Source organism: Alternaria conjuncta, assembly GCF_024043145.1.
Source record: "Alternaria conjuncta strain BMP 0040 chromosome Unknown scaffold_1, whole genome shotgun sequence".
Taxonomy (NCBI): Eukaryota; Fungi; Ascomycota; class Dothideomycetes; order Pleosporales; family Pleosporaceae; genus Alternaria; species Alternaria conjuncta.
Window position 1 is genome coordinate 1,476,038 of NW_026250090.1, and position 26,151 is coordinate 1,502,188.

Sequence of the window (26,151 nt, forward strand, 5' to 3'; positions counted from 1 at the left end):
ATTATTGACGGTGTGGTATGTGCGAAGGAAGGGTCTCCAGGGTCTGCTAGAATGCGTGCGACGTATCAGGGTGTGGTTGCGCTTTGGGGCTTGCTGGGTATGACTTCGGGGAAGTACTTCTAGGTCGAGCTTCGGAATTAGGTGATGCGCGTGCGATGTATGCGGTTTTCCATCAAAAGACGCGCTGCTGGCTCATCTCTAGTATACGACGGGTTTTTTTGAGCATCCTTATAGATCTCTTCAACCAAACTTGACCGTCTATCTTCTTTCCAAAGTACGAACAAAGTACCCCGTCCCTGAGTTCGCGATCTGATGCCAATACCCAGCCATAATGAGTATCGATCTCTTTGTACCGCCTCTCCATATCGGCGACCATCTCCCGCACTCCCTTAACGGGATCGCGTTCTTCTGATGTGCCCGGTGTAGCTTCCAAAAAGCGGTGGCATAGTAAATCGACTTCCTCGAGACAGCCAGGTATCCTTGCCTTCAGCTCGCTAATCTTATTGACTAGATCTTCGAAGTCTGAAGAGTACTCCTCGTCCGCTTCGTGAGTTTGGTGTTCTGTGTTCATGTTTATGTCGAGGCGCAGATGCAATACGAGCAGCTCTGTAGTAGAGAAAGGAGTGTTAGGTATTGATTCCGGCGATCGGGGCATACGCAATCTCCTTAGTTCAGCACGTGATGTCAGAAGAGTGTGGCTACCTAGGTAAGGCTACATCACATGTATCTTGGCATCACGTATGTCGCGACTTCAATAGCTCGCCTCGTGTGCTGGTATCATAGCATATCAGTGTGGTAAATATATGTACACCAGTTTAGTTCTTGAATACGAGTCGCTTGATGACTCAGAGCGAATCGGCCACTGTGAGCTCAGCTATTCGTCTTCATCTTCACAACCAGCCTCCTTCCGCATTCTTTGGAACATCGTGTCCAGGCCAACTAGAGCCACCTTTGCTCTTTCTGCACTCTGCCAAGCTTCTTCCAAGATATCTTGAAGGCGATTCTTATTTCTTTCGTCGCATTTCAACCCGTGTTTTAGTGTCTCTAAATCCTCTTCCACGATCCAGCCTGACACCGATTCTCGAAAATGCTCAACTGCTTTGTGAGCTTCCTGAAAAAGCCAGCGTATGTCCTCATGTGCCTCCCGCCGCCTCTTCTCATCCATCTTGCTCGTCCCGGGTTTACCGATGTAGCAGATTCGCCAGAACGGACCTGTAAACCCGCCTTGCTGATGGTCAACGCGTGCCAGTTGGCTCAAGTAATGGCCAATGCTCTCCTCGGTGAATTTGCTGTTTAGAGCTTTGATGACATTCATAATATCTGTTTTCCGAACTGTTCTGCTGTTAGTAGCATGCACATATGGTACTATGGCAGTGTACTTGCGGCTGGGACACAGTTCACCTGCAGAAGTCTGCGGCAATTTGAAGACCTCGTTCAGCTTTTTCTCGACTTGCTCCAGCTGAAGCTTCAGTTCTGGCTCATAGTCGTTGTGTTCCTTTAAAACTCTCCTAAACATCTCTAGCGTGAAAGAAGCCTCATAGGTAGGGTAAAGATCTGACATTTTGATGAAAGACTCCAGGTTTGTACGATATGTGAAGGAGTTACACATTTACTGTGCAGGTTTTGTAGGAGACTATGACTGTGTCAGGCTGTCCTGTGCGCGAACAGTCACAGCCAAGATGTGACCCTAAGGACGTGACGAGCCGGCATTGAATCAAAGCGTGTCACGGCCAACATCAAAATGACCCGACAAAGAACAGAAGCATGGACACCGTCCCTTACAGAATTCTCACGTACACCGCCTTCAACAAAAGCAAACACGTCGCTGTTGTTGTTGTGAAGTCTTATCTACTGTTGAGGCGCCGGCATCCCGAGACGATGCATGCCTCTACAAAACCACGGCTTGCGCGTCCACCCGAAATAGAGCATCAGTCATCTCCGCCGTCATGTCAACACCACACCCAACACCTCGGGCAACACTTCTCTCTACCACCTTTTGGGAAATCCTTCCGTCGCATTACGACAAGATCATAAACCGCTGGTCAAAAATCGCACACCTACATCACGAAGCAAAGTCCGACATTCTCGCCACCGACCGCGCTGGTGCTGTGGCCTCCATCAAAGCCGAACTGGAGATGCTGGAGCAGGATGTGGAACAGTATCGGAAGCTGGTGAACAGCATCGATATCACGGATATCGCAGGCACTTATGTTGTGGGTGGAAATTTGCCGCATCGCGCATTGGAGATCGCCAAGGAAGACAAGGAGGATTTAGAAGAGAGTTTACAGATGATCGAGGAGAAGGTGAAAGAGGTCAGGGCGGATGTAAGGTACGGGTTCGAAGAGGTAGATTTCGACTGGTCGACGTGTCCCTAGAGGCTACATTCCACTCCAGGTGTCAAGGTTTGAGCTGTAAACCAAGTTCGAGACAATGTGAAACTGACAGTATGGAATGTCAGTAGGCTAGCTGTTGAGTGATGAACAGAGTACGACTAAACGTGATTGTCATCCTACAATGATACCCCGCGACTCACATATTCGAATGTGTGATTATCCACCCATGATGTCTTAACCAGCTTCTCCCTTCACGCCCTGAGTTATAAAAGCAGGTCAGCAAGAAAAGATATGCAAAACATGTTCAAAACCACAGCGGCAAAAGTCAGCACAATGAGCGACGTCCATGACCCTCAAGACCGCCAACTGAGAGACCTGACATCCATATTAATGGACCTCGAGGATCGAGCCGACCGGGTACTGACAAGTCTTTACTTGCTCAAGCAGCTAGACGACGATTTTCCAGCTATCGAGACAACCATAGAGCAGCAAGACTGCGTTGATATCATTCGCTCCCATACCGAGAAAATGGAGGCCAACTTAGAGGTCATGGAGCGGAAGAGCGAGTTGCTAGACGATGAACGAGTCTGTGACTGGATGAACAACGGCAGAGATGACACAGAGAAAGAGAACAGGAACGAGTTTCTCAATCGATTAATCAAGAAGATGGAGGGTTTGCAGAAACAGATGGCGGAAGCGAGGAGGGGTTTTGTCGGATAGGGGCGTCGCAAAAGCTGCGCAGGTGCGAGGATGCCGTGTTGTCGTCAAGGAAACAGCAACTTTGCTAGATGCTATGTGCAGACTTCCTGCTTCTGCACTTGCTTGCTGGAAGCCTTCAATGAGTGCCGCTGAGTGTGCTACTCGAATGAGCATGCCCACTCGACAGGCTCTGGCAGTGGTGCTGTGTTGGGAATGTTGCCGCTCTCTCGGAACTCAACAATCTTCCTTTCTCCGTCCTCCTCTTTGACTACCGCGAATGCTGCGTTTGTGAAGTACAAGTCGCGTTTGACGCGGGTCTGGAAACCACCGGCCCACCCGATCATGTACACGAAGCCACCTTTATCGCCATTTATGTTGGGCACACCAAGGGTGTTGATGGGGCCATGCTTGAAAGGCGCAAAGGCCATGCCCAGTGTCGCATTGAAGATTGTATAGAGTCGCCGTGAGCCATCGAAGTCGTAATGCGTGTCGTTGAAGGTGAACTTGATGTCTTTCGAGAACGATTTGGCATGGCCGTTGGGCCAGTCTGTGTTCGCAGGGTATGGATAGAACCCTATTCCTGTATTAGCATGATGAGGTCTCAAGCGTATTGTCTTTTGTACGTACCATTGACAGCGCATTCTAACCAACTGCTAAGCTGAACGCTCGCATTTGCTGTTGGGGAGTCGGCCAACGAGCAAGGGTCGATTGCTTCATTCAAGAATTTGGGCGTGTTCGAGTCTAGTACCTCTTGCGGCGAGATATCGAATGCTGCGATAGATGCAATCAGACCGCATGTGGTGGCTTGAAATACGTCAGTTGTGATCAGAACTGTGGTTACAAGCCTCTTACCGAGGAACGGAAGGTAGCGCATGATATTAGTTGTTATGACCAAGAAGAGAGAAACCTGAGGAGCGTTGATCAAGAACCATATCTGTTGTGCGCCATACTTATAAGTAGACGGTGACCTCGTTACCTGCAGTCAAGGCTGACGAGGCTGACGGGCTGAAAGCGCAATGGGTGTAACGTTAACACAAGACAGGCAAGTGACCGGGGCGATGGCCGGCTTAGAGCTGAGTGGCTCCTCACCTGTTTGCAGCATGTCGACCAGTAAAACAACAGAGCCTGGTTTCCTGGACTTGATGAGGATGATGTAGGTTGAAGGTGTTAATTAGTGCTGTCAGCTACGAAGCTATCGGAAGCTGCCTTCCGCGCCGATGCGCACCGCGTCATGTTCGCGCCATCGCGGCCAGAGCTCCAGGGCGTCATCCTACGCAGCGCGGCCAAAGAAAGAGCTCTTCCCAAATAGCCCACCCACTCCTCTTGGCTTCTTGCCCATCTCAACAGTAGCCCTTTTATTGACGACCGCGAATCCACCTGTCCTTATGGCTTTCGCATTTGGATCAGTCTTGAATGCGCCACTTGGGGGCGCAGCGCCTATGGGCGTGGGCGGCGTGTTGGACATCTCAACAGCCTCTCTCTCCGCCCCGGACATCTCGGCGATCTGAGACGTTTGCGGCATCTGCGCAGGCATCCACTCTACTCTGATCGACTCATCGCGACTAAGCTTCTGGTCGTCAAACCACAGCTCGAAGCGGATATCCGCGGGTCCGATCAAGACGCGTACCGAGTACTCGATGCGCAGATAGTGCTTCTGCAACGACCAGAAGTGCTTGTTCTTCTCTTGGAACTTCTTCTCATCCGCTGCAGAGAGGTCTGAATTTATCTCGCAGAGGATGCGCGTGTCTGTGAGCTGTCAGAAAGCTGTTCATGGGTACGAGCGGAGCGGCCGAGCTTCGGTAGACATACATTGGTTCATTTGGTCTGGCAATATCGCCGCATCCAAGTCACTCTCGATGACAGTCGTCGGAAATGCCCTCCTTGGATCGCCCGGGTCGACCTTCTTGATGAAGTTGTGCTCGATCGGTTTGTCCACGCTTACTGGCGCGCCCTTCTTGACGAACCACGCTATCGACTGCGTGATGTACAGCTTGTTGTTCAGTGGGTCTCGAACAAGTTCCTTCCCTTGATGCTCGGGGTTCTTCCTGTCATACGCAATCTTGCACACAGTGCCATACGACGCTCGACAACAACGCCATCCGAGGACCGATCGCGACGTCAGGATCTTTCGCATACGATCGCTAACAAGACCTTTGCACACAGCGAGTTGAGGGTCAGGCGCTATGCTCACGGAGATCGACTCGGCGTTCGGGAAAGAGGTGCGCGCATAGTACTTTCGGAGCTGCGACTGCACATATGCGCTGTTGCCCAGCCCACCACTGAGAACTAGATGCGCTACATGCTCTCTTGGGAACTTCTGAAAAAGTGATTGCAGCTGCGTGTCGATGAGCTTGAACAGCTTCGCGATCTGCTTGTCGAACAGGCGCTGCAGGTCTTGCCGTTCAAACGTCATTTCACCGTTGCGAATTCGAACTTCCGGATCAGAGTTGCTGTACGTTTGCGGAACGCGCGGTATTCCTATACTGAACAATGGTGTGTCGTCTGGGGCGCCATACTCACACTTCACGGCTTGGAAATCTCGACTTTTCATCATCTCCCATCCGGCGTCCGCGGGGTCGACCGGTAGAGGATTTGTACTGTGTGCGAGCGTCAACCGATGCATCACTAGCCTCTCGAACTCATAATCGATAGCAGCGGATCCGATAGTCTCGCCAAACACAACGTCCATCTGCTGAAGATCGATAGCCTGGTTGACCGTGCCAGTGACTTTCAGCACGCTAAGATCAGTTGTTCCACCGCCGGCGTCACAGACTAGCAAGACATCATTCTCGCGAAAAATGCCTGGTGCTTCGGTTGATACATGTACCGCGGCGGCTTCGGCTTCCGTAAGACCTATCGCCACTTCGTGGTGCGGATGCGTCCCATAGCCCGCCTCTTTCACCAGTCGTTTGAAGTTCTCCACTGTTGGCATCGGAGCCCATGTGGTCGGCACGCTGAAGATGAACTCAATTCTAGCCTCTTCCCAGCCAATGCCAGAAAGCTCTCCGCCAAGCTTGAACGACAAGTACTCGTACATCTTCCGCAGATAGTCGCCATACCACTTCTCAACCTCCTGTAGGTTTTCGGGTGCGCCTTCTGGATCTTCCATCTGCTTTCGGTGGAGCTTCTCTGGGTCGAGGCATGTCTTGAACCACTCCTTGTACTCCTTGTCATCGGCCGCGGTCTCTGCAGCGGTCTCTGAGAGAAAGCCCCATGATGACGGATCCTTGGAGCCAATTGGGTAGACGACCACCGTTGGGACTTTGTTCTCGTTCGCCTGGAATCGTCCAGGCCACTTCTGTACCCAGCGAACAGTTTCGCTGCCTATGGAGAGGTTCACATATGCCACGCCGGTACCTGGAGAGATGTATCAGCCTTGGACTGGTGTGATAAGAAGCACGTGATCCAACGCAGCACACTAATCCGAATTGGGACTCGCATCCCCACGTGCCATTCCTCAGCCTCACCAGAACTTACACGTCATCCCAAGGTCTACACCAACAATCATATGCGGTCGCTCGTTTCGCTCCATCTTGTCTCGTTGTCGGTGACGCGGTCTTTGTTGTTGCCTTCCCGCCTGATCACGTATCTATAAGATGCAGAGACGATGCAGGTGCCTTGAGGCGGCCCCTATGTCTCAGCCTTGCGGCACAGCATCTTCTCGACCGATCACAACACGCGCCATTTCAGCCCCCGCATATGCTGGTTCTAAGTATACGGACTTTATGCATGTGGAGTACGCCTTGGGGGCCATAATCAGCGCGCTGCACCGTACATTCTGCGACGCTATGAATAACAAGGATGTATAGTATGTAGTTGCGCCGTGCGAAGCTATTGGAATGACCCATCATGTGACAAGAGATGATCGGGACTAGTGAGTTTGATCTGGAGGCGCGTTGGGCACGTATTGGTGGCAGGTTACTAAAACTGTCTATAGGGCGTGCGCTCACATCCTAGCCGCTCTGCCACTTCTACATTCAACTGCCTTGCACGCTTCTTACCCCTCTAGAATATCTCGGCCCTCACATTTTCCTACTGATGTAAGTCACGACTATGTCAGCTGCAAATACGAACCTCACAAGCGCGAAGACTTCCGAACCGCCTACGAACACAGCTACAATGACGACCTCGGTGCCATTCGTCATCTTTCCAGTGACAGAACCACCAGCAACTGTTCAGAATCCTCAAACCGGCACATACGAAAGCATCCTCTCTATTGATGGAAAGCCTGTAGTAACCGTGGCGGTATTGATGCCATACGCTGCATCGGGCTTCTCGTACAACAGACAAGTGGTGGCTCCCAATGCACCTCCGATCACCGTCGATGGTTTTATTCTGTCAGCGCACTTGAACCCGAATCAGATTCAATTCGTAGCTCCTGCTGTACCAGCCATCCCCACCCCAGATCCCACACCAGACCCCTCCACTGATGCGGCAACCACGTCTAATACTGCACGCGTGTCGGTTTCTACATCGACATCGAACAAAACTACCGGCCCGACCCCCACAACAGCTTCGCTGCCAGCAACCGCTGACTCGGGACTTGGGACGGGTGCAATCGCTGGTATTGCAGTTGGCTGCCTTGTTGCTGGTGCCTTGCTCGCTGGATTCATCCTGTGGTTCTGCTGGCGTAAAAGAAGACAGCCAAAGAATCATTATCCTCAACCAGATACGTATGCGTTAGCTTCGCAGGAGAAAGGGTTCTCCGCCAACACTACACCGTTAGCCGGAAAACGATCATCTGTAGCTGCTTTGGGTGGTGGACTTCCTCAGCCTTTGGAAGACAAAGCCATCTCTGGCAATGTTTCGAAAATCAGCAATGCCATCAAGAATCACGTCCAGAGTTACTACCACACCAGCCGTGTCAACCCTGGTCTCATCGATTATGAGGACCTACAGGCACTAGGACCAGGTCTACCAGTCTCCGTAGGAACGCTCACTACATTGATCGGAAATGCTGCAACTCGAGAGATTGCGCTAAGGTTCATCATCGCCTGGGTGATCGTATCGAAACTTCAACCCTCCAAAGATCCCTCGAAGAGCCTGTTGCCGTCCGAAGTCGCGCAATGCTACCAAGCCGTCGCAACTGGAGATCGTGGCTTTCAAGGTATGCGGCACGAGTTCCTTCGTCTCTTAGTATAGAAGTACTGACTTTCGTACAGCTCAAACATCATTGATGGCGCGCTGGCGGGTCATGACTGCGGAGTTGATGCAGGCTAGCTACATTCGCAATCCCTTCGGTCCTTCCGACAGTCGACATGCGAGTATACAGGCAACGCTTGCAACATTAGACAACGTTCTGCAGCCATACGCCGACTCTCGCATGAACAACGGAGAGCGCAAGCGAAATCTTGAGGAAGTGCTGAAGCGGGCTGCGCTCTTTGCTTTCACGCTGTTTTCCCAGCCTAGCGCATGGGAATTTGAGTGGCAGGAGGAAGAAGGTGTCACGTCAGGGGACTTGTGCATTTTCCCCGCTCTTGTGCAAGTAGCGGACGAGGCTGGCCATCCAGTTAGTCCGCCGCGGCCTTTCAGTGAGGCTGTGGTGAGACGGTTGGATGCATGAGTCGATGGCTCATGCAAGGAGAGCCTCGCGTACGACTGTGCTCACAGGTAGAACCTGTGCCGCCTTGAAGAAGTTTCATGTTGCGGAGGCCTCTAGGTCTTCCGCTGTCACAGTGATGGCCACATTGCTATCGAATGAATTTAAGCTTACAATGGTGCTTACATCTTCACTTCGTCGCCGAACAGGAGAAGGCGATACGCTACGACGCTTGCACCTGCGATCAAGAGGGTCATTCATCTTGTTCGAGATGCGAGGGCTTACGCGCAACGGCCAATCGGCTAGACCAGGTCCTAGCCTGATCTCGGTTGCGCTTCCCTCTTCAGAACCCGCATCTTATGGGGGCCAATATGGAATGTGTTTTGGCCCCCATTGGGGCGTAGTCCATGCAATCAGCATCCTTGCGGCGTAGCCCAATAGCGAGGTTTGGATCGAAGACCAGTACCTTATAAGTAATTTACACCAAATCCGGCGAGACGCCCCATGCACATTGGCATGATTATGCTGTGCGGCGTGAGACGACAACGCTGCATGACTCTGCGGTACGGTGCCCGCGGCTGAGTTGTTGTTCTGCGCCCCCAACCAAAACTTTACCGCTACATCGGTGCCGTGATCGACTGATAGCTATCCCATGTGTAGCTGTTAGCAAATACTTCCATCAGACAGGCCGACACACGAAACTGGAACACCAGCACATCCGCACCGGCTGTGCCTATTTCGAGCAAGTACTGCGTCATTATCTGCGGGGTTTGTCCTGGTGTAACTGGCGCATGTCGCCTGCTACCACTGCTAAACCCATGCGCGCTACCAGCTACTTCCAGACTCTGTACAGCAATAGTACAATCAGCTTGAAGTAATACGAAGGACGCTCATGCCAACCTTGACTTCGATGTTGCCCACTGCTGGCTTGTTCCTACCGGAAACACTGCATCGGGCTGACCTCCCCACGCCAGCGCCTACGGAGACCGAAGGAACGAGGCTGAAGTACTTCCAACGCAAGATCGGGCGGCCAAAGCAGGAGCCCAGGAACTCTGAAGACCGGCGGCCATCAATTGCTATTCCGAGGGAAACGCCCGATGACATCTCATGCGACTTTCCAGCGATACCGACTACCTACTACTTTGCGGACTATGTCCTTACCACCGAGAAGGCTTCTGCGGATACCATCGCTTTCGTGAGCATCATCCAACAAGTGCGACAAGACATCGATGAGGCGACGCGCCTTTTCATCTCATCTGCGGTTTCGAATTTCCTGGATGCTTACCCAAATAAGCGGAGATGGATCGAGACTTCTTTACTCGAGGTGCGGCGTGCTCTTAACGAAATCGGCATGGATATGGACAAAGCCTGGGGCCACGATGGAGATGGCGGCACAGCTGCATCGAAGCTCAAGCTTGAGTGGGGTCTAAGAAACCAGAAAAAACTTCTGAAAAAGAAGCAGCTATTAGATCAGTGCCACGCTCAGCTGACTGGTGCTATCTACGTCATGCAAACGGCAGAACTCTGTGGGAAGCCTGGTGCTATCGCAGAGACCCCCATTTTTGAGGCTCCGGTACGACCTTGGGTACCTCATGATGAGAAAGACGCGCTACGTGGACCATATTCGAGGCAGAAATACCGAACAAATCAGGCGAACGTCTCCGCATCGAATATTACACTGGCGTCTGAAGCTGAAAAAGACGACGTCGAAAGTGAGTGTCATCCACGATAGACAAGACTACAGTCCAACTAACAACCTTTAGCTGGTAGTATCAATTCGGTGCCTGTAGAGCTGGCCGGTAGTACGCCGGCTGACATGGACATCGAGGAGAGGCAAAATTCACAGATCTTCCTGAGCCCTCAAGCATCCCGCGAATTCAGTTCCGAAAGCTCGACACTATCCAGACGACCACGAGCACGCTCAGACTACTCCCGACAATCCATCCTTCGGGAACCAAGACCTCGCGCCTCCATCGATGTGGCTCCCTCCTCCTCAAATAATGGCGATACAACAATCGAGCGCACCGACTCTACTCTGTCCACACAAGCTACGGTCAGCGTCCCCATGGTAGCGAGACGGTATCGAGCAACATCGATAGACATCCAACGGCATAGCGAAAAGCACAGGTCTTTGCCATCGGAGCTCCCTCATCTCAAGAGTCAGCCGTCACTTATCGATGATTTGGCGGACTATGTGATGCCTAGTGCGGCGAGCGAAAGGCTGCCGAGTAGAGAATGGCCAAACAGTCCAACAATTTCCATTCCATCGATCTCGGTGACGTCGACCCCAACAACCGGTCATACGTTACCTGTAGTCCACGAGACTGTGCCTATAACGAATGCGATGACAGACGGCCTACCAAACATCGCAACCAAGACTACCGCAGCTCAGCCATCGCCCCGCCAGCTTCCTACAAGTAGCGGAGGCCTTGCGCAACCACCACAACATGAGAAGGGGGATGCGGATGCGCCGTCGATGCATGAGGAGGACTCGAGCATACGACGAAACAGCTTTGCCTCTTTGGAGCGTACATCGTCGCCTATGTCTCACTATGCAACATCTATACACACGTTGCGATCGCCCAGTGCTCTTGTCAACGTTACCACTTTCACCGATGACGAGCCGGTTCGTCGCCCAAGTAGCCAGCGGCCGTCACAGCGCATGTCGAAAAGGTTGTCGCAAACGTCAAGCAGCAGATCATTCAACGCAACACCGTCACCCACAGTTACCACGGTCGCTGAAACTACAACAACGCCTGGTACGGAGGAGGAGGCGATTACCCTTCCGGTAACTGCACTGTCTTACCCACCACCACCGCCGCCCCAGATCATCGCCCCGGCAACTTCGCAACCCATAGTTGCCAGCCCTACAGAGACGCCAGAAGAGCTAGACGATGACGATGTCGTGCTCTCCGTCCTTCAGCAACGACTTCGTAGCCACAAAGTCGTCAAGACGATGGCTGAAGACTTAGTGCGACAGGCTTCCACAACAGAAGCGGCGCAACCGATAACGGACACGCAACAAGCCATACTTTCACCACCCGTATTGCACGAGCAACCAATTCCCACACCGAAACAAGAGTTGCGCGTGGAGGTACCACCCACTACCTCATCAGTCCCAGTTCAGGTAGAGATACCTCCTCCCGTTCCGTCTGTTCCAGTTCAGGTAGAGATGCCTCCTCCCGTTCCGTCTGTTTCAGTGCAGGCAGAAAATAGCCCGGCGCCTTCCAACGGAAGTCAGAACGGAGATGTGCCGAAGAAGCCCATGTCGGCACAGGCTAAGCGAAGAGCTGCGCACGCACGGAGAATGCAACTAGCTTTTGGTGACGATACGACGACTTGAAATGGTGGTGTGTCAGATTGAGGTCGGTTAGCTGTGTCTATAACATAATGATAATATGTGAACCATTTCTACCTCGTTCCGGAAAAGCTCTTCTGCACCAGTGTCACAATCGTGTTGAAAATTCAAGATGCACCTAGTCTAATCATGAGGATGTCGTCGTCATATGCAACACCTCACACAGCAAGTAGAAAAACAAGGCTTAGACAGTAAGACATGGAATTGAATCACATCTCCCATCTACTTTTCCCGGACCTTTCAGCGTCCTCATCTCAGCCAGCCAGACACATCTACCCACAAGAAAAACTCGCCGTAAGACCTCTGACCAGCCTTTCCTATTGTAACCCCAATGATCTCAACGCAACCAAGATGCTACGGACAGGTACCAGGAGCTAGACCTGTCTATGCGGCGTAGGGAGCAGCGGTGACGGTAACGGCACGAGCGGTAACGGTAACGGTTTGGACGCGATGGGTTACCTTAGGCTCGATAAACATGGTGGTTTCCATGGTGCCGAAGGTAACGCCTGCGAAGAGGGCCATGGTGGCGCCGAGGATAGTGGAGAATTGCATTGTGGTGGTCGGGTTGGGTTGCTGAGGAGGGAGTGTTAGGTGGAGTGATCGGGTGGTAGAAAGGGGCGGTAGTACGTTTTGTTGGTAGTGACTGGGCATGTGTTAGTTGTTTTTGCTTGAAGTGATGAAGAGGATGTAAGAAAAGGAGAGATCGTACTTTGAGTTTTTTTTTTTTGATCGAAGTCGATGATGGTATATTGCTGTCGAAGTGTTTGCGGATGAGAGACTCTAAAAGGGGGTATGCCGTGTTATATACTCTGACCCTGCATTTTCCTCAGCCTTCGGGACTGATATCAAGTGTGTTCGTGTGTTCGCGTGTGGTTTGATATTTTGGTTGCCATCCGCTCCATCCACTGGTACGACGATGTGACGCAATGTAGCCCCTCACAATTTCCCCAACACTCAACCATCCCATACGAAAAGGTACCCCTCAAATGAGAAAGATCGTAGGCATCGGAGACTCTTCAAAATGCGGCAATGTTTGGTTCCGGCTTCGGAGAAGCGGAGAGGGTGATGAGGCAGGGTCCAACCCCAGTGAAGCACCTGAAGCTGGTACTCTCCGTTCCATGGCACTGTGATGCGACTGAGGGGAAGCCGATGACGGAGATGAGATAGACATGACAAATGGACATCAGTGCTATACGTGTGGATGGTAGGTCGTGATGCTCTATCGAGCATGATCGCGTACTCGCATGGTACACATTAAAGTATTGTCTCCGACCTGATATACCAACTCAAAAATGATCGATGATAGTTTTCGCCGGTCTCAATTTTCTCCGCTACATTGCCCTCTCAACAATTCTGCCTGGGCAATTTGGAAGAATCATGTTCGCGCAATCGGACCCTGAGCCACACTTCACCTTCGAATTCGCCCCAAGGGTCTCTACCACTCTGCATATTTCGCTCCAATGCGTTCGGTGGCAGGTGATATTGCTTACGTTATCGAAAACATACGCGGCATAATGTCACTGTGTCAACAAGCCGACGGCTTCCCCACTGTACTTTGAGCAAAAGCATTGAGACACTGCAGCTGGAAAGGCTAGCTCGCGTGGTATCGCATCAACGGTGGGGAACCAACATATTGCATGGAGAGGGATAGCGCTACTACCTCAATCGTATTGATTGTTACCTCAAAGGGTGCAATATCGCATCAGCCAGGCGATTGGGTCTGCTACTAGAAAAAGAGAAGACCTATTGATGATAAGCATACGCGCGAGGATGTGCTGCGAATCATACTGTACCGGAAACAACCCACTCGACCCGTGGGGTAGCTCAAGAACAGAGTGAGGCCATCTTCAATTACTTCCGCTAGGATAGCGAAATCTTGTATTGAGATTGCGGGCCCAGCTGCCAAGGGCGTTGAACTCAACATACTTCCTTCCTCGTAGAATTACGGATATGTTGTGACGTGGCAGAAGAACACTTGCTGGATTTTAAGGAGTATGTGATCGGAACTGTGTGTCATGAACACATCGCAAAATGCCAATCATTGTATCACGATAGCGATAGTCGGAACCAGATCTGATCTCGGAGGTACCGCCACCAAAATTTATCGGCTGGTCATCGGTCTTATAAGTTGTGAGTACGTTATGGGTATTGATTACAATTTCGATCTGGTCAGAGTCGCAAAGTTAGCCAGGTGACAGAGGCCTTGCGACAGAGGTAGGCTTACTGTTCGGCTAAAGAGTCCCTTCCTCCACTTCCAATTCGCCGCCGAAGCGGGCGTGTCCCTTGAGTGAGAGTCTGTGGCCTCAGTACGGTGAGTGTGAATACCCGCTGTGCCCCGTGTTCGATCGCATGCGATGCGTCTACATTTCGCTCGAAATTCTACGCGAGGAGGTCGGCAACGTTCATGGGCATTTCGTCGATCTGGGTAGAGTAGTACACTATGAGGATTAGCGGATGTCTAAAGAAAAAGCTGGATGGTACTTACACTCAATGTCACGGAGGATGCGAACGTCGTCTTGAGTGACAAAGTTGATGGCTACACCCTTGCGTCCGAATCGTCCACTTCGACCAATCCTGTGGATGTAGTTCTCACGGTTCGATGGTAGATCGTAGTTGATGACGAGCGACACTTGTTGCACGTCAATGCCACGCGCCCACACATCGGTCGAGATGAGCACGCGAGAGTTGGCCTGACGGAAGTCGGCCATAATGCTGTCTCGCTCCTTCTGCGGCATCTCTCCGTGCATGGAGGATACAGTGAAGTTGGCGTCGCGCATCTTGTCCGTCAACCAGTCAACCTTGCGGCGCGTGTTGCAGAAGATAACTGCTTGTGTGATGGTGAGTGTGTCGTAGAGATCGCACAGGGTGTCGAATTTCCACTCTTCCTTCTCGATAGCGATGAAGTATTGTTTGAGGCCCTCTAGCGTCAATTCGTCGCGCTTAACCAGAATGCGCACGGGGTCCGTCATGAATTTGGTTGTCATCTCGAGCACATCGTATGGGAGGGTGGCCGAAACGACAACAACTTGGGTGGCAGGTGGGAGGTAGCGGTAGACATCGTAGATTTGCTCGCGGAAACCTCGGTTGAGGAGCTCGTCGGCTTCATCGAGAACGAGCATCTTGATGTTGCGTGTGCGGAGGTTGCGGCGGCGAATCATGTCGGCTACACGTCCTGGGGTTCCAGAGACAACGTGCTGACCATAGTCGAGCTTGCGAATATCTTCGCCAACGTTTGTCCCTCCGACGCAAGGGTGGCATTGCACGTTCATGTAATCGCCGAGACCCATGATAACCTGCTGAATCTGGGTTGCAAGTTCGCGAGTGGGTGATAGTACGAGTGCTACATCTGATTAGCATAGTCCAGCACCTCCAATCTGACATGACGTACCCTGTGTCTCGCGCACAGCCGTGTCGATGACCTGGAGGATGGAGATGGAGAAAGTCGCGGTCTTTCCTGTTCCGGACTGCGCCTGAGCGATGGTGTCGCGACCCTTGCAGATTTGAACGATGGCGCGCGACTGCACAGCTGAGGGCGACTCGTATCCGTAGGCGTAGATACCGCGTAGCAGGTTCTCCTTCAGGTGCATGGCCTCGAAGGTAGGCGCGACCGTGACCTCCTTCGAGGTGGAGAACTCGATCTTATCGTCGGCATTTCGGTCGATTCCGTCCGCCATCTTGAATGTGAAGCCGGGGTTGGTATGGGTGATTGGTAGTTTTCGAATCGTTCGCGACGTGCAAGAAAGTTTGGAGCAGTTGCGCCTCAGCTTTGCGGAGGGCCGGAGCCTCGGCGCGCTAGCCCCGTTGACTAGCGCGTTCTGCGATTTATGTCGCCGCGACAGGCTCCACCACCAGCTCGACATCGTCACCGCCGCAAAGGTCTGCACATCTACTACCGAACCGCTGCTATACCAAGACTCATAGTTACTCTAGGCGACCGCAAGCATGCTTTTGGAAGATCAGCGCCAGCTCCACGAGGACCTCGAGCGCCTCGAGGACGCCGCTGCCGAGCGACTCCTAGAAGACCCCCCGCATGTAGGCATTACCCTCGCGTCCGTCGCGAACTGCGTGCTAACATGTCATCAGATTCGCGATCGTCTCGCACGTGACCACGACATTGCGCGATTCCTGGAGCAGATCGAGAGCCAGTCGAGCCGCCTACTGAAGATCTACCAGGATGAGGACAGCAAGAAGGAGGACGAGGTGCGCGGTCTCACCCACGGAGACCCCATGGAGTCCTTCATGAAGGAGATCGCTTCCATTAAGGACTTCCACAGCCGGTATCCGAACGAGCCTGTCGAGAATCTGGAGAAGGCCTACAAGAAACGCTCACCCGAAGACCACACGGCATCCATCGCAGCCATCGACTCCATGTTCACTGGCGAGGAGGGCTTTGGTCGCTTCTTCGACCTCACGACTCTGCACGAGCAGTACTTGAACCTTCCCGTCCAGCAGAACGCGCGCCGTCTGACCTATCTGGAGTACCTGGATAAGTTCGACATCTTCACCCCTCCGCAATGCAACATCCGGCGCGAGCAGAAGAAATCAGAGGCCTACTTTCACTACCTGAAAGCGCTGCAAGATTACCTCGAGAGCTTCATGCGACGGACGAAGCCGCTAGAGAATCTGGATAAGCTCTTCACCAGCTTCGACAAGGAGTTCGAGGAGGCATGGGAGAAAGACGCAGTTCCAGGCTGGGAGAAGAAATCTACGGCGTCTGCACCGGTCAACGGTGAAGCGCAGGGAGAAGGCATCTGGTGCTCAGCCTGCAAGAAAGGCTTCTCGAAAGAGACCGTTTACGAAGCACATTTGTCGGGCAAGAAACACAAGAAGGCGCTACAAGAGAGCCAGAACGGCGCACAAGACACTGAAAAGCAGTCGAACGGTGCCTCCTCAGACTTGCAACGCTTCAAGGAGCGAGCAGTCGCCGAGCGCGAGTTCAGGATACGGAAGCTCGCTGCAGCCATGCAGACGGAGCGCGGCGACACCAAGGTCAACGTCGAGCGGAAGCAGGGTATGACCGAGCGCGAGCGCCAACAAGAGCTAGAGCAGCTATACGCAGAGCAGCCCGAGAACGGCGGAGAAAAGGAGGACAACGAGTCCGACAGCGAAGACAAGATCTACAACCCGCTCAAGCTGCCACTCGCCTGGGACGGCAAGCCCATCCCCTTCTGGCTTTACAAGCTCCACGGCCTGGGCGTCGAATTCCCCTGCGAGATTTGCGGAAACTTCGTATACATGGGCAGGCGCGCATTCGACAAGCACTTCAACGAACCCCGCCACATCCACGGTCTCAAGTGTCTCGGCATTACCAATACCACCCTCTTCCGAGAGATTACAAGCATACAGGAGGCTGAGGAGCTGTGGCGCAAGATCCAGAAGGACCAGAAGAAACAGAAATTGCTTGCTGAGAACGTTGTCGAGATGGAGGATAACGAAGGCAACGTCATGCCCGAGAAGGTCTACCGCGACTTGGCTGCCGCGGGCATGTTGTGAGCGGTCAGATTGCTTCGGCATGTACGCCGCTTTCACGTTGTCATTTGAAAAAAAAAGCCCCTTGGATCCTTCTTGCCGGATGAATCCTTCGATTCTGGTATCTTCAAACAGAGAACGCTACCAGATGGCGAAGCTAATCTGGATTGAGGACTGTCATTGTAAGTCATACAGCGTTGCTTTTGTTCTATCGGTGCTACTACACCGTTTTCTCGTTCTTCATCCGAGCATCGTTCTCGTATTTGGCATCTACTTTTCACCTCGAAGAGTCCATAAGCCATAAAACCATGCATGGCTGGCGTTACGGAGTTGCGTTTACAAGCATGCCTCTGCGTATGGATGGGAGTGTATGTGAAAGTTATGTAAATTAGGGGGTTCTCATGCATGCGGCTGAACTACCAAGATTGTAGTCTAAATGAAATAGTGCGTCGATACGATATCGCTGTACCGATCCGACCTTCCAGACGTCAGTTTACCCTTGGTCACAGTGAACGCGGATCTGCTCTAGTCTTCGGCGATTCCTCCCTCTTTGCCACTCAACCCTACAATTCGGGTGATGTGGCCAAACCAACAAATACACTGTCCATCCACTCACGATGGAAAGAATTGGTGCTTCTCTATTGCTGGAGATCGTTATCTTTAGGGGTTGAACACCGTGCTGCTGTTCCAGCCCCAGCCGGGTCTTCAGTGCTCACCGGTAGCCCGGCGAAGGTTCAGCGACTCATACCAAACGTGATCATGAGTGGACCGAGAGTATAGACAAGGCAACTGTGATGCCTAATTTGATGTCTAGCCGTCGGTTTCCCAGGAACAAGAATAGAGTGCCCCTTTGCCTCAGGCTAAAGCCTGATCATCAGGATTGTGCTTTGTCGTACGGCATGACTGCGATAACGTCGGACACTTGGCTGTACGGCATGACTGCGATAGTGTCTCCTATTTCGTTGTCCGAATCCTCAGACATCGACTCTTCTGATGAACTTTCGATGCGCATGAGCGGTGCACAACACTCGCCGGTAAACGTAGCCCCACTCGATTCGACGAAAGGCGTGGAAAGCGAGTCTACGATATCTTGGATAGAGGGGCGATCGTTGCTAGCAGCTGCCAGCATTGGCTTTAGAAGCATTGGTAACTCCCTAATGAGCACGGTAATTTCACGACTGTCCGATTTTGGAATCGGTATATATCTGGGACTACCCAAGGGCTTCATCCACTCTTGCATCTGGTTCAGGTTCGCCTGGAATGACCACCCTTTTTGAAGCCAAGGACGTGGAATATCTTGACCCAATAGAGCCATGCAATAAGCGATCTCGAGATATATGCACCCTAAAGAGAAGATGTCCTCTGACCGTCCGCAGGGCTGTCGGTTCGCTCGTTCCGGTGCTTGGTACTTAGCAGTAATTTGATCACCGTTACTGGTAACGCTGGTACTGTGCTCGGACATATCCGCAGACCAACCAAAATCTGTGAGCCAGAGACCTTGAGGTGAGAGGAGTATTTGGGAGGGTTTGAGATCCTTGTGGCGGATCCGGTTTGTGTGTAGATAGGCAACAGCATTGGCTATGCAGCCCAAACTGTGCCTGAGACGAATTCCGCACATCCCGAACAAGATTGACGCGACCTCGTGAGCCAGATTGTCATAATGGTGGTGCTTTTTCAGATAGGTGAGGGGGAGAAGTGGCTCCATCGCCGTACGAACTCTCTCCACTACTGAGCTTGCTGGTTGCGGCAGGATGTCACCGTCACTGTCGACCAAATCATCGCAGTAGTGTTGCCACAGAACGTTAACATCGTGAAGTAGCGCCGCAAGATCTGTGTGAGCGACTGGCCAGATCAACATGCCAATCTCATAGCCACCTCTTTGCTGCTCGTGCACGTAAGACCCAATTAGTTCCACAACGTGACGGTGGCGATTCTGTGACATTCGACCGAGGATCTTGATCTCGTTTAGGATCTGAGGATCCATTCGACGCGTGGAGGTGAGTTTCAAGGCCACTGACACACCTCCAATGTGTGTCTCATGAACGACTCCGACACCGCCTTTACCCAGTCTCTGGCCTATAGAGAACGGACGTACATCTTCGCGTGCCCACTCGACATGAGATTGGCCATTGGACATGCGGTTCCAAGCGACGGCGGCTGGTTGTAGGCTTGGCTTTTCGTCGTCGTTATTATCGTCATCTTTCATTTCGTCGTCGTCATTGGACCCCAAAGTTAAGCGTCCCAGACCTTCATCGCCTCCAATGTGAGTGTCGTCCGAGTCCGAATCTTGTGGCCGCGAGCGCGGGGACTTATGTCGCGAAACGGGCCCCTTCCGTCTGAGCTTTTTGATTCTGCCAGCGGTTGGAACTCGAAGAGAGTTTGAGTTTGAGGAGTTGTTATAAGACATTGCTTGGTGCCGCAATAAAAGCGAGGTTGGTGGCAACCGAAGTAGAGTAGTAGTGCGGGATGACCTTGGGAAGAAAAGTAGAACGGGGTGGATAGACACGTGTTGATGAAGCCTTGCAAAGCGGGGTCGGGATGCTTCTCTCCCAGTGCAGGTTTACCTCCATGTCAGGGAAGTGGCGTTGCAGCCTTGCATATTTCGACGCATGAAGGAACGATTGGCGGGCGCGTAACTACGCCGCCCTGGTGCATGCAGACCTCTGAGGGCTGGTGTCGCTAAGTACTATCAGGGATCTGAACAGGGAACGAACGGCAAATGGAAAGACTGAAATGTGCTCACGTTACCTAGGCTTCAAAAGGTTCCCATACGTACATCTACAATACAAGCTACTGTTCCAAAAACTCCCACAACCCCTCTCCATTGACAAAGTCGCCCCAAATAACATTAACAAGCCAATAATCTTGCCTTAGCTTTCCAAGCAGTGTGCTACTCGCACTCCTCGGCGGGTAAATCCTCTGCCACTCCCTGAAGATACTAAACGCCTCGTCAAGCCAACTCCTGAAACTGACAGCCTCGATGATAGTAGGCGTAACAATCTCTTTGCCAGCAAATGTACCCCAAGTAACAGGGTTCACACCATCCTCTTGACTAGCTTCAAACTCTCCGGCGGCGTTACCGGCGAAGTAAGTGACTTGCTCATGAGCGTCGAGCTTAGGTTTGAGAATTGCGAATTCGGAGGCGGGGATGAAAAACTCGACGAATGGCTTTTGGAAGACGTAGCCGTTCTTGGGACCCCAGCCGAAGACGGAATCGGTGGATTTGACGCCATTAACGGCAGGTTGCGAGGCGACTGTCCACCAGCCCTTCGCGTTGAGCGCAAGCAGCTGCTTGCTGATGGTTAGGGTCTCAGGAGACAGACTTTGTTCGCTCCAGGGTATGGCTTCCAGGTCTCCTTCAATATGGCGGCGGAAGAGTTTCGAGATGTCGTCTTTCTCGACGGGATGGCCCCAGAGCTTGAGAGCTTGCGGTGTTGAGACGTGGAGCGTTGGACCGTAGCCATCAATCTCACCGAAGGCAGGCGAACGTGCATCGCCCCAACGACCGTTAGGGAAATCGTCCCAAGTGGCTTCGCGACCCAATGAGCCTTCGCCCTCTGAGATTGCCAGTGTGTTCGCCCGGGTGTTGATGGGACCCCTTGGCACACCAGCTTCCTCCTCCGTAGCTTCGTAGGAGTGATTGCTTGACCTGGCCGCGGACGGGTGTGATATTATTACTCTGTTGTGCGGGCCGGAGTTGACAGCAGATGATCGCCGCCTGCGCGGCATTATGCCATTCGGTGGTGGCTCAAGGTTGATGGCGGGCGTGGTCTCGACAATGACATCATCGTCGTCTTCGATAGTCGACGGTATAAGGTGAGTGTCTTCCACGATGTGCGACACAGCTTTCTCCAAATTCAGCGTGTAGAAGTGGAACCCTCTCTTGCAAGTATCCGGCCGCGCCTTGATGTGTTCCACCATTTCGTCCATAATCTTGACGCCAACTTGCTTCACCAATTCATCGTCGCTCTTCACCGCGTCCAGTCGCTTCAGCATATCCGACGGCAGCTTCGCATGCGATAATTTGGTTGTCCTGAGCAAGATCTTGTACGATTGTATGGGCATCAGCCCCGGTATGATCGGTATCGTCTTGAACACTCCGCTCTCGTGCTCCCTCAGCATCTTCTCGAACTTGTTGTACGCCTCAACATCGTAGAAAAGCTGGGTCATGATGAAATCTGCGCCAGCCTTGGTCTTCTCAACCAGGTATGGCAGGTCGTGCAGCGGATCTTGATCCTTGGGATGGCTCTGATCCGAGTGGCCCTCTGGATACGCAGCGACACCAATGCAGAAGTAGTCGCCGTACTCTTTCCGGATGTATTTGACTAGGTCAATCGCCCACGTAAAGTCCTTGTTCGAGTCTTGTTCCGGCGGTGTTCCCTCATCCCTGTACTCGTCGCTCCGTGGCGCGTCACCCCTCAACGCCAGGATGTTCCGTATGCCCAACACCTTTGCCTGCTCGAGCGCGTCGTCGATGAGCTGGCGGTTCATGTTCGTGCATGTAAGATGTAGACATGTCGTGAGGCCCAATTGGCGCTGGCATATCTCTGCGAGTTCGAGCGACTTGGTGGCTGTTGATCCGCCAGCACCCCAGGTGACAGTAACGAAGAGTGGTCGGAGAGCCTGCGACATGCGCTCTAAACGTGTTTGTAGGTTCGCAAATCCCTAGAGAGCCATTAGCGACCAATTCTTCTTTCGCGATGTTCTTTCCCTATCCATACTGCAGCCCTCCACATTCGTCGCGTGCGAGCGGGGCAGACTCACCATGGCCGTCTTGGGCGGGAAGAACTCGAGCGAGAAGTAGTTGGCGCCATCAGGCAGCGCGTTGATCTTATCCGTAATCCTCTCCATCGTGAAGGCGCGACTGAGGGTGTCGGGAAAGGTGGTGTGGCGGACGACGTTGTGTCATGGCTGCAAGTGATGGAATCAAAAAGTTGACCCGCCGCTCATCTGGAAGGCGCGGGTGGGGCACGCGATCGACGGTCAGGATCATTATCCTTTATCGGCGCATGCGTGCCGCACTGAGCATTCACACGCTCTGACGCGATATTTCAATGGGTGAACTATCGTGCGGTGAGAGTCATATAGTTTTGAGGGGGAACACTAAGAGTAGCTGCTATCACGTTGTTGTTTGCTACATCCTGCGTTGGAATGAGAAGTCTCGTCCGAATGCAGTAGCCATCCAGTCCCCAAGCTTGCAATTGCTGGACCAGCTTGTGGGCGCAGTATGCTCACACATAATAGAGGCGCAGTGCCTATGTACAGGTTCTTACTGAAAGAGTTGCACAACGACCAACGTGCTTTCGCTCTGTTAAGTGCAACCGTCGGAGCGGGGTGCCGGATGTCAATGGATCACTTCATGCAGGTGCCGCGCATTGCATCGCATAAGTAAGCATAGCATTCGTTACTTCTGACAAGAGCGGAAAATCCAGTAGAAACACAAATCGACTTTCTGTGAATATATCTGATCTGATCTTTCCATCACTTCCATCTCAGAAAGGTACCACAGTAATGATCCCATCCATCCCCAGCCTAATCATCCTCTTAGCACACACAACCACAGCGCTCTTACAACAACCCCCAGCCAACATGACACACCCCCTCCCCCAACGAATAGACGTCCACTCGCACTTCCTCCCCCCATTCTACCGCGACGCTCTCGCCGAAAACGGGCACTCCCATCCCGACGGCATGCCCGCGATCCCTTCCTGGTCTCCACCCCAACACCTTGAAATGATGAAAACAGCCAACGTCTCCAAATCCATCCTCTCCATCTCCAGTCCGGGAACAAACATCGCCCTGCGCAATCCGCAATTAGCAATCGATCTAACACGGCAATGCAACGCCTACGCCTCATCTCTCAAGCAGCAACATCCCGAGAAATTTGGTGTATGGGCTGCACTGCCGTTGCCGGATGTTGAAGCGAGTTTGACGGAGATGGGGAAGTGCATCGAGGAAGGCGTTGAGGGCTTTGGCCTGCTCACGAATTACCATGGGGTTTATTTGGGAGATGGAGCGATGGACGCGGTGTTTGACAAGTTGAACGAGATTGGTGCGACGGTTTTCATTCATCCGACTAAACCTTGCGTTAGGAGTGCTGGTGAACCGGTTCAGACGACAGACGCCCTTCCATTTGGCGAGCAATACCCCGTGCCTATATTTGAGTTCTTTTTCGATACTGCCAGGGCGGTTATCAATCTCTTTAGTACGGGGACGGTGGACCGGTGTCCGAACATCAAGTTCATCATCCCGCATTCTGGCGGTGCGTTACCGCCGCTTATGACGCGGTTTATTCAGTTCTCCAGCGTGGTTCCGGGCGGGAGGGTGTTGAATGCTTCGACGGTGCGGAAGCAGCTCGATAAGCAGTTCTACTTTGATCTCGCGGGGTTTGTGTTTGATGGAGAGAGTGGGGGGCAGGGGCAGTTGAAGGCGTTTGTTGAGGGGTTCGAGATCTCGTATGAGAGGTTGTTGTATGGGAGTGATTTTCCTTTTACGCAGACGCAGTTTGTAAAGGCGTTTGCAGAGAGGATGAAGGATGGGTTGGAGAATTTGTTTGGAGAGAAGGAGAGAGATGCGATCTATCAGGGTAATGCGGTTAAGCTGCTGCAAAAAGGGAAGAGCAAGATGTGAAAAAGTGGTAAAGATGTGTATATGAATAGTCTACTGGATGTGCTGCAGTGTCTGTCTATATGTACTTGTACGGGTTCATGATGCCGTTCTGTCAAAGTCAGCACATGATGAAAACGGATCGAGCTCGAGCAGCCACTTACGGGGTCGTATAGATCCTTGATTTGCTTCATCAGCTTGATCATGGTTTCACTCTTACTGTATCCAATATATGGCTTCTTCGTCACTCCCAAGCCATGCTCGGCACTGATGCTGCCATTACGCTTTTGTACCCACTCGTAAACAAATGGCTCGAGCTTCTTCTCTACAGCCTTGTCAAACTTCCTGACTGGGATGTTGAGGTGCAAGTTGGCATCGCCCATGTGACCGTATCCAACGACGTCAACTACGGGGTGCGAGGAGTCGTTGCCAAGCAGGCCAGCCTCTGTCAAGCGATCGCGTGTCTCGTTGACCAGATCATAGAGCTCAGCGATGGGTATCGACAAGTCATACTTGTAGACACCTCCATCATGACCAAGGCACTCGGTGATGCCTTCGCGCCATGACCAGAGCTCCTGAATCTGAGTTTGGTTTTCGGCGAGAACACCATCGGAGACGACTTCGGTCTCCATCACATGTTCAAGGAATGCTTGCAGTTTCTAGACAAGTCAGCGGCCGGTCCCGTTCGTACCATGGGTTTGCTTACCTCGCCGTCATGTTCGGCGTTGGAGCCGCTGGTCTCAATCAGGCAGTAAAATGGATGCTCGCCTTCTAGAGGCATCTTCTTACCGGTAACCCTGTTGACCAGCTTTTGTGTGCGACCGTCCATCAGCTCAAAGGCTGACAGAATCTCAGATAGGTGCCCTTTCGCCTCAATGTACGCCTTCTGGACCTGCTCGTAACTTTCCAGCCCAAAGTACGCGACGTTGACGGCGGGTGACCTTCTCGGGCAGATAATCGAAACCTTGGTGATGATGCCAATAGTGCCTTCTCCGCCGATGAACAGTTGCTTCAGGTCGTAACCAGTGTTGTTTTTCCGGAGCGTCGAAAGGTCATCTACAATGGTACCATCCGGAAGAACTGCCTCGATGCCTAGAACGTTTCCGTGGAAGCTACCGTACCGCAAGAGACGGAGACCACCAGCATTTGTCGCAACATTGCCACCAATGTAGGCAGAGCCCTTAGCACCGAGATCCAATGGGAAGATGTGGTTCTTTTCTGCGAGAAAGTTGTCGGCGTTCTCTAAGATCACACCAGCATCAGCGACGAGGATACCAGATACTTCATCGAAGGACCTAATTTCGTTCATCCTCTGCATGTTGATCACGATCTCGTCAAAAACAGGCACGGAGCCACCAACAAGTCCAGTGTTACCGCCCTGGGGTACTACAGCGAGCATGTTGTCATTGCAGTATTTGAGGATCTTGCTGACTTCTTCCGTGGAACTGGGCTTCAAGACTAGTTTGGTATGGCCACGGAACTTGCGCATCCAGTCGCTGTTGAAGGCTTCAATGTCATCCGATGCATCTTTCGATACACCATCTATGATGGCCGAATCGGAACCCAGAAGGTCTCGAAAATATTTTACATGCTCCTCGCTGACTTTGGCGAACTTGGAGTCTCTTTGAAGATGCGGGTATCTGCGTAGCGTTAGCAAATCCCTCAAAAAATCCAAACCCCAACACATACGACTCGGAAGTGAACTTGATGGATTTTGACGACGCGGTCGGGCCTTTCACTCCACCATTTTCGTCTGGCTGGTGAGGTTCCGAAGTCGCTGACGTACTACCCGTCCATCGCACTTGACTTGTGGGTCGCAAATATTGAAAGCGCGATGCAGCGCGAGAAGAGAGTGCAGTTCGTCGCAGTGACGAGACCAAGCGCGCTGAAGATGCCATCCCAATTGACCGGAGAAGAAATGCGACGGGCGGCGGAAATAATCAAGTCGCCTTCACGAATATCTACCATGATGACCTAATTCGACAGGGTAAGCACGGGCCAGACGCCTTGGCGTAGTTTAGGCGGGAGCAGCGACGCGGACAGCTCTGGAGCTCCGCGAGCAACTTGACAACAGCCGTACCTCTTTGCCCAGCCGCTTTTTCTTAGCCATCGTCGCCGTATACAAGAAAACAACGAGGAGCCTACAG

The 26,151-nt window shown here is 52.4% G+C and overlaps 11 protein-coding genes across 11 annotated transcripts; 5 read left to right on the forward strand and 6 right to left on the reverse strand.

Annotated features, from left to right (window-relative positions):
- Nucleotides 1-874: 874 nt before the first annotated feature.
- Nucleotides 875-1,561, reverse strand: J4E85_000533 (uncharacterized protein; the record flags this gene model as incomplete). The annotated part of the gene is made up of 2 exons (XM_051464823.1): nucleotides 875-1,332; nucleotides 1,402-1,561. The coding sequence occupies 2 exons, from the start codon at nucleotides 1,559-1,561 to the stop codon at nucleotides 875-877; spliced, it is 618 nt and encodes a 205-aa protein (XP_051331344.1).
- A 385-nt stretch (nucleotides 1,562-1,946) lies between these two features.
- Nucleotides 1,947-3,053, forward strand: J4E85_000534 (uncharacterized protein; the record flags this gene model as incomplete). The annotated part of the gene is made up of 2 exons (XM_051464824.1): nucleotides 1,947-2,329; nucleotides 2,609-3,053. 2 exons carry the CDS (start codon nucleotides 1,947-1,949, stop codon nucleotides 3,051-3,053), a joined length of 828 nt encoding a protein of 275 aa, XP_051331345.1.
- Nucleotides 3,054-3,190: 137 nt separating this feature from the next.
- Nucleotides 3,191-3,906, reverse strand: J4E85_000535 (uncharacterized protein; the record flags this gene model as incomplete). The annotated part of the gene is made up of 2 exons (XM_051464825.1): nucleotides 3,191-3,606; nucleotides 3,660-3,906. 2 exons carry the CDS (start codon nucleotides 3,904-3,906, stop codon nucleotides 3,191-3,193), a joined length of 663 nt encoding a protein of 220 aa, XP_051331346.1.
- Nucleotides 3,907-4,302: 396 nt separating this feature from the next.
- Nucleotides 4,303-6,564, reverse strand: J4E85_000536 (uncharacterized protein; the record flags this gene model as incomplete). The annotated part of the gene is made up of 3 exons (XM_051464826.1): nucleotides 4,303-4,778; nucleotides 4,842-6,389; nucleotides 6,510-6,564. 3 exons carry the CDS (start codon nucleotides 6,562-6,564, stop codon nucleotides 4,303-4,305), a joined length of 2,079 nt encoding a protein of 692 aa, XP_051331347.1.
- Nucleotides 6,565-7,151: 587 nt separating this feature from the next.
- J4E85_000537 (uncharacterized protein) lies at nucleotides 7,152-8,595 on the forward strand (the record flags this gene model as incomplete). Its single annotated transcript, XM_051464827.1, has 2 exons — nucleotides 7,152-8,139; nucleotides 8,195-8,595. 2 exons carry the CDS (start codon nucleotides 7,152-7,154, stop codon nucleotides 8,593-8,595), a joined length of 1,389 nt encoding a protein of 462 aa, XP_051331348.1.
- An 886-nt stretch (nucleotides 8,596-9,481) lies between these two features.
- On the forward strand, nucleotides 9,482-11,914 carry J4E85_000538 (uncharacterized protein; the record flags this gene model as incomplete). Its single annotated transcript, XM_051464828.1, has 2 exons — nucleotides 9,482-10,283; nucleotides 10,335-11,914. The coding sequence occupies 2 exons, from the start codon at nucleotides 9,482-9,484 to the stop codon at nucleotides 11,912-11,914; spliced, it is 2,382 nt and encodes a 793-aa protein (XP_051331349.1).
- Nucleotides 11,915-14,308: 2,394 nt separating this feature from the next.
- On the reverse strand, nucleotides 14,309-15,603 carry FAL1 (RNA helicase; the record flags this gene model as incomplete). The annotated part of the gene is made up of 3 exons (XM_051464829.1): nucleotides 14,309-14,367; nucleotides 14,415-15,269; nucleotides 15,318-15,603. 3 exons carry the CDS (start codon nucleotides 15,601-15,603, stop codon nucleotides 14,309-14,311), a joined length of 1,200 nt encoding a protein of 399 aa, XP_051331350.1.
- A 268-nt stretch (nucleotides 15,604-15,871) lies between these two features.
- J4E85_000540 (uncharacterized protein) lies at nucleotides 15,872-17,422 on the forward strand (the record flags this gene model as incomplete). Its single annotated transcript, XM_051464830.1, has 2 exons — nucleotides 15,872-15,961; nucleotides 16,013-17,422. The coding sequence occupies 2 exons, from the start codon at nucleotides 15,872-15,874 to the stop codon at nucleotides 17,420-17,422; spliced, it is 1,500 nt and encodes a 499-aa protein (XP_051331351.1).
- Nucleotides 17,423-20,188: 2,766 nt separating this feature from the next.
- Nucleotides 20,189-22,249, reverse strand: J4E85_000541 (uncharacterized protein; the record flags this gene model as incomplete). Its single annotated transcript, XM_051464831.1, has 2 exons — nucleotides 20,189-22,063; nucleotides 22,163-22,249. 2 exons carry the CDS (start codon nucleotides 22,247-22,249, stop codon nucleotides 20,189-20,191), a joined length of 1,962 nt encoding a protein of 653 aa, XP_051331352.1.
- A 738-nt stretch (nucleotides 22,250-22,987) lies between these two features.
- On the forward strand, nucleotides 22,988-24,028 carry J4E85_000542 (uncharacterized protein; the record flags this gene model as incomplete). The annotated part of the gene is made up of 1 exon (XM_051464832.1): nucleotides 22,988-24,028. The coding sequence occupies one exon, from the start codon at nucleotides 22,988-22,990 to the stop codon at nucleotides 24,026-24,028; it is 1,041 nt and encodes a 346-aa protein (XP_051331353.1).
- Nucleotides 24,029-24,083: 55 nt separating this feature from the next.
- J4E85_000543 (uncharacterized protein) lies at nucleotides 24,084-26,114 on the reverse strand (the record flags this gene model as incomplete). Its single annotated transcript, XM_051464833.1, has 5 exons — nucleotides 24,084-24,116; nucleotides 24,169-24,663; nucleotides 24,711-25,644; nucleotides 25,694-25,810; nucleotides 26,077-26,114. 5 exons carry the CDS (start codon nucleotides 26,112-26,114, stop codon nucleotides 24,084-24,086), a joined length of 1,617 nt encoding a protein of 538 aa, XP_051331354.1.
- Between the last annotated feature and the right edge of the window lie 37 nt (nucleotides 26,115-26,151).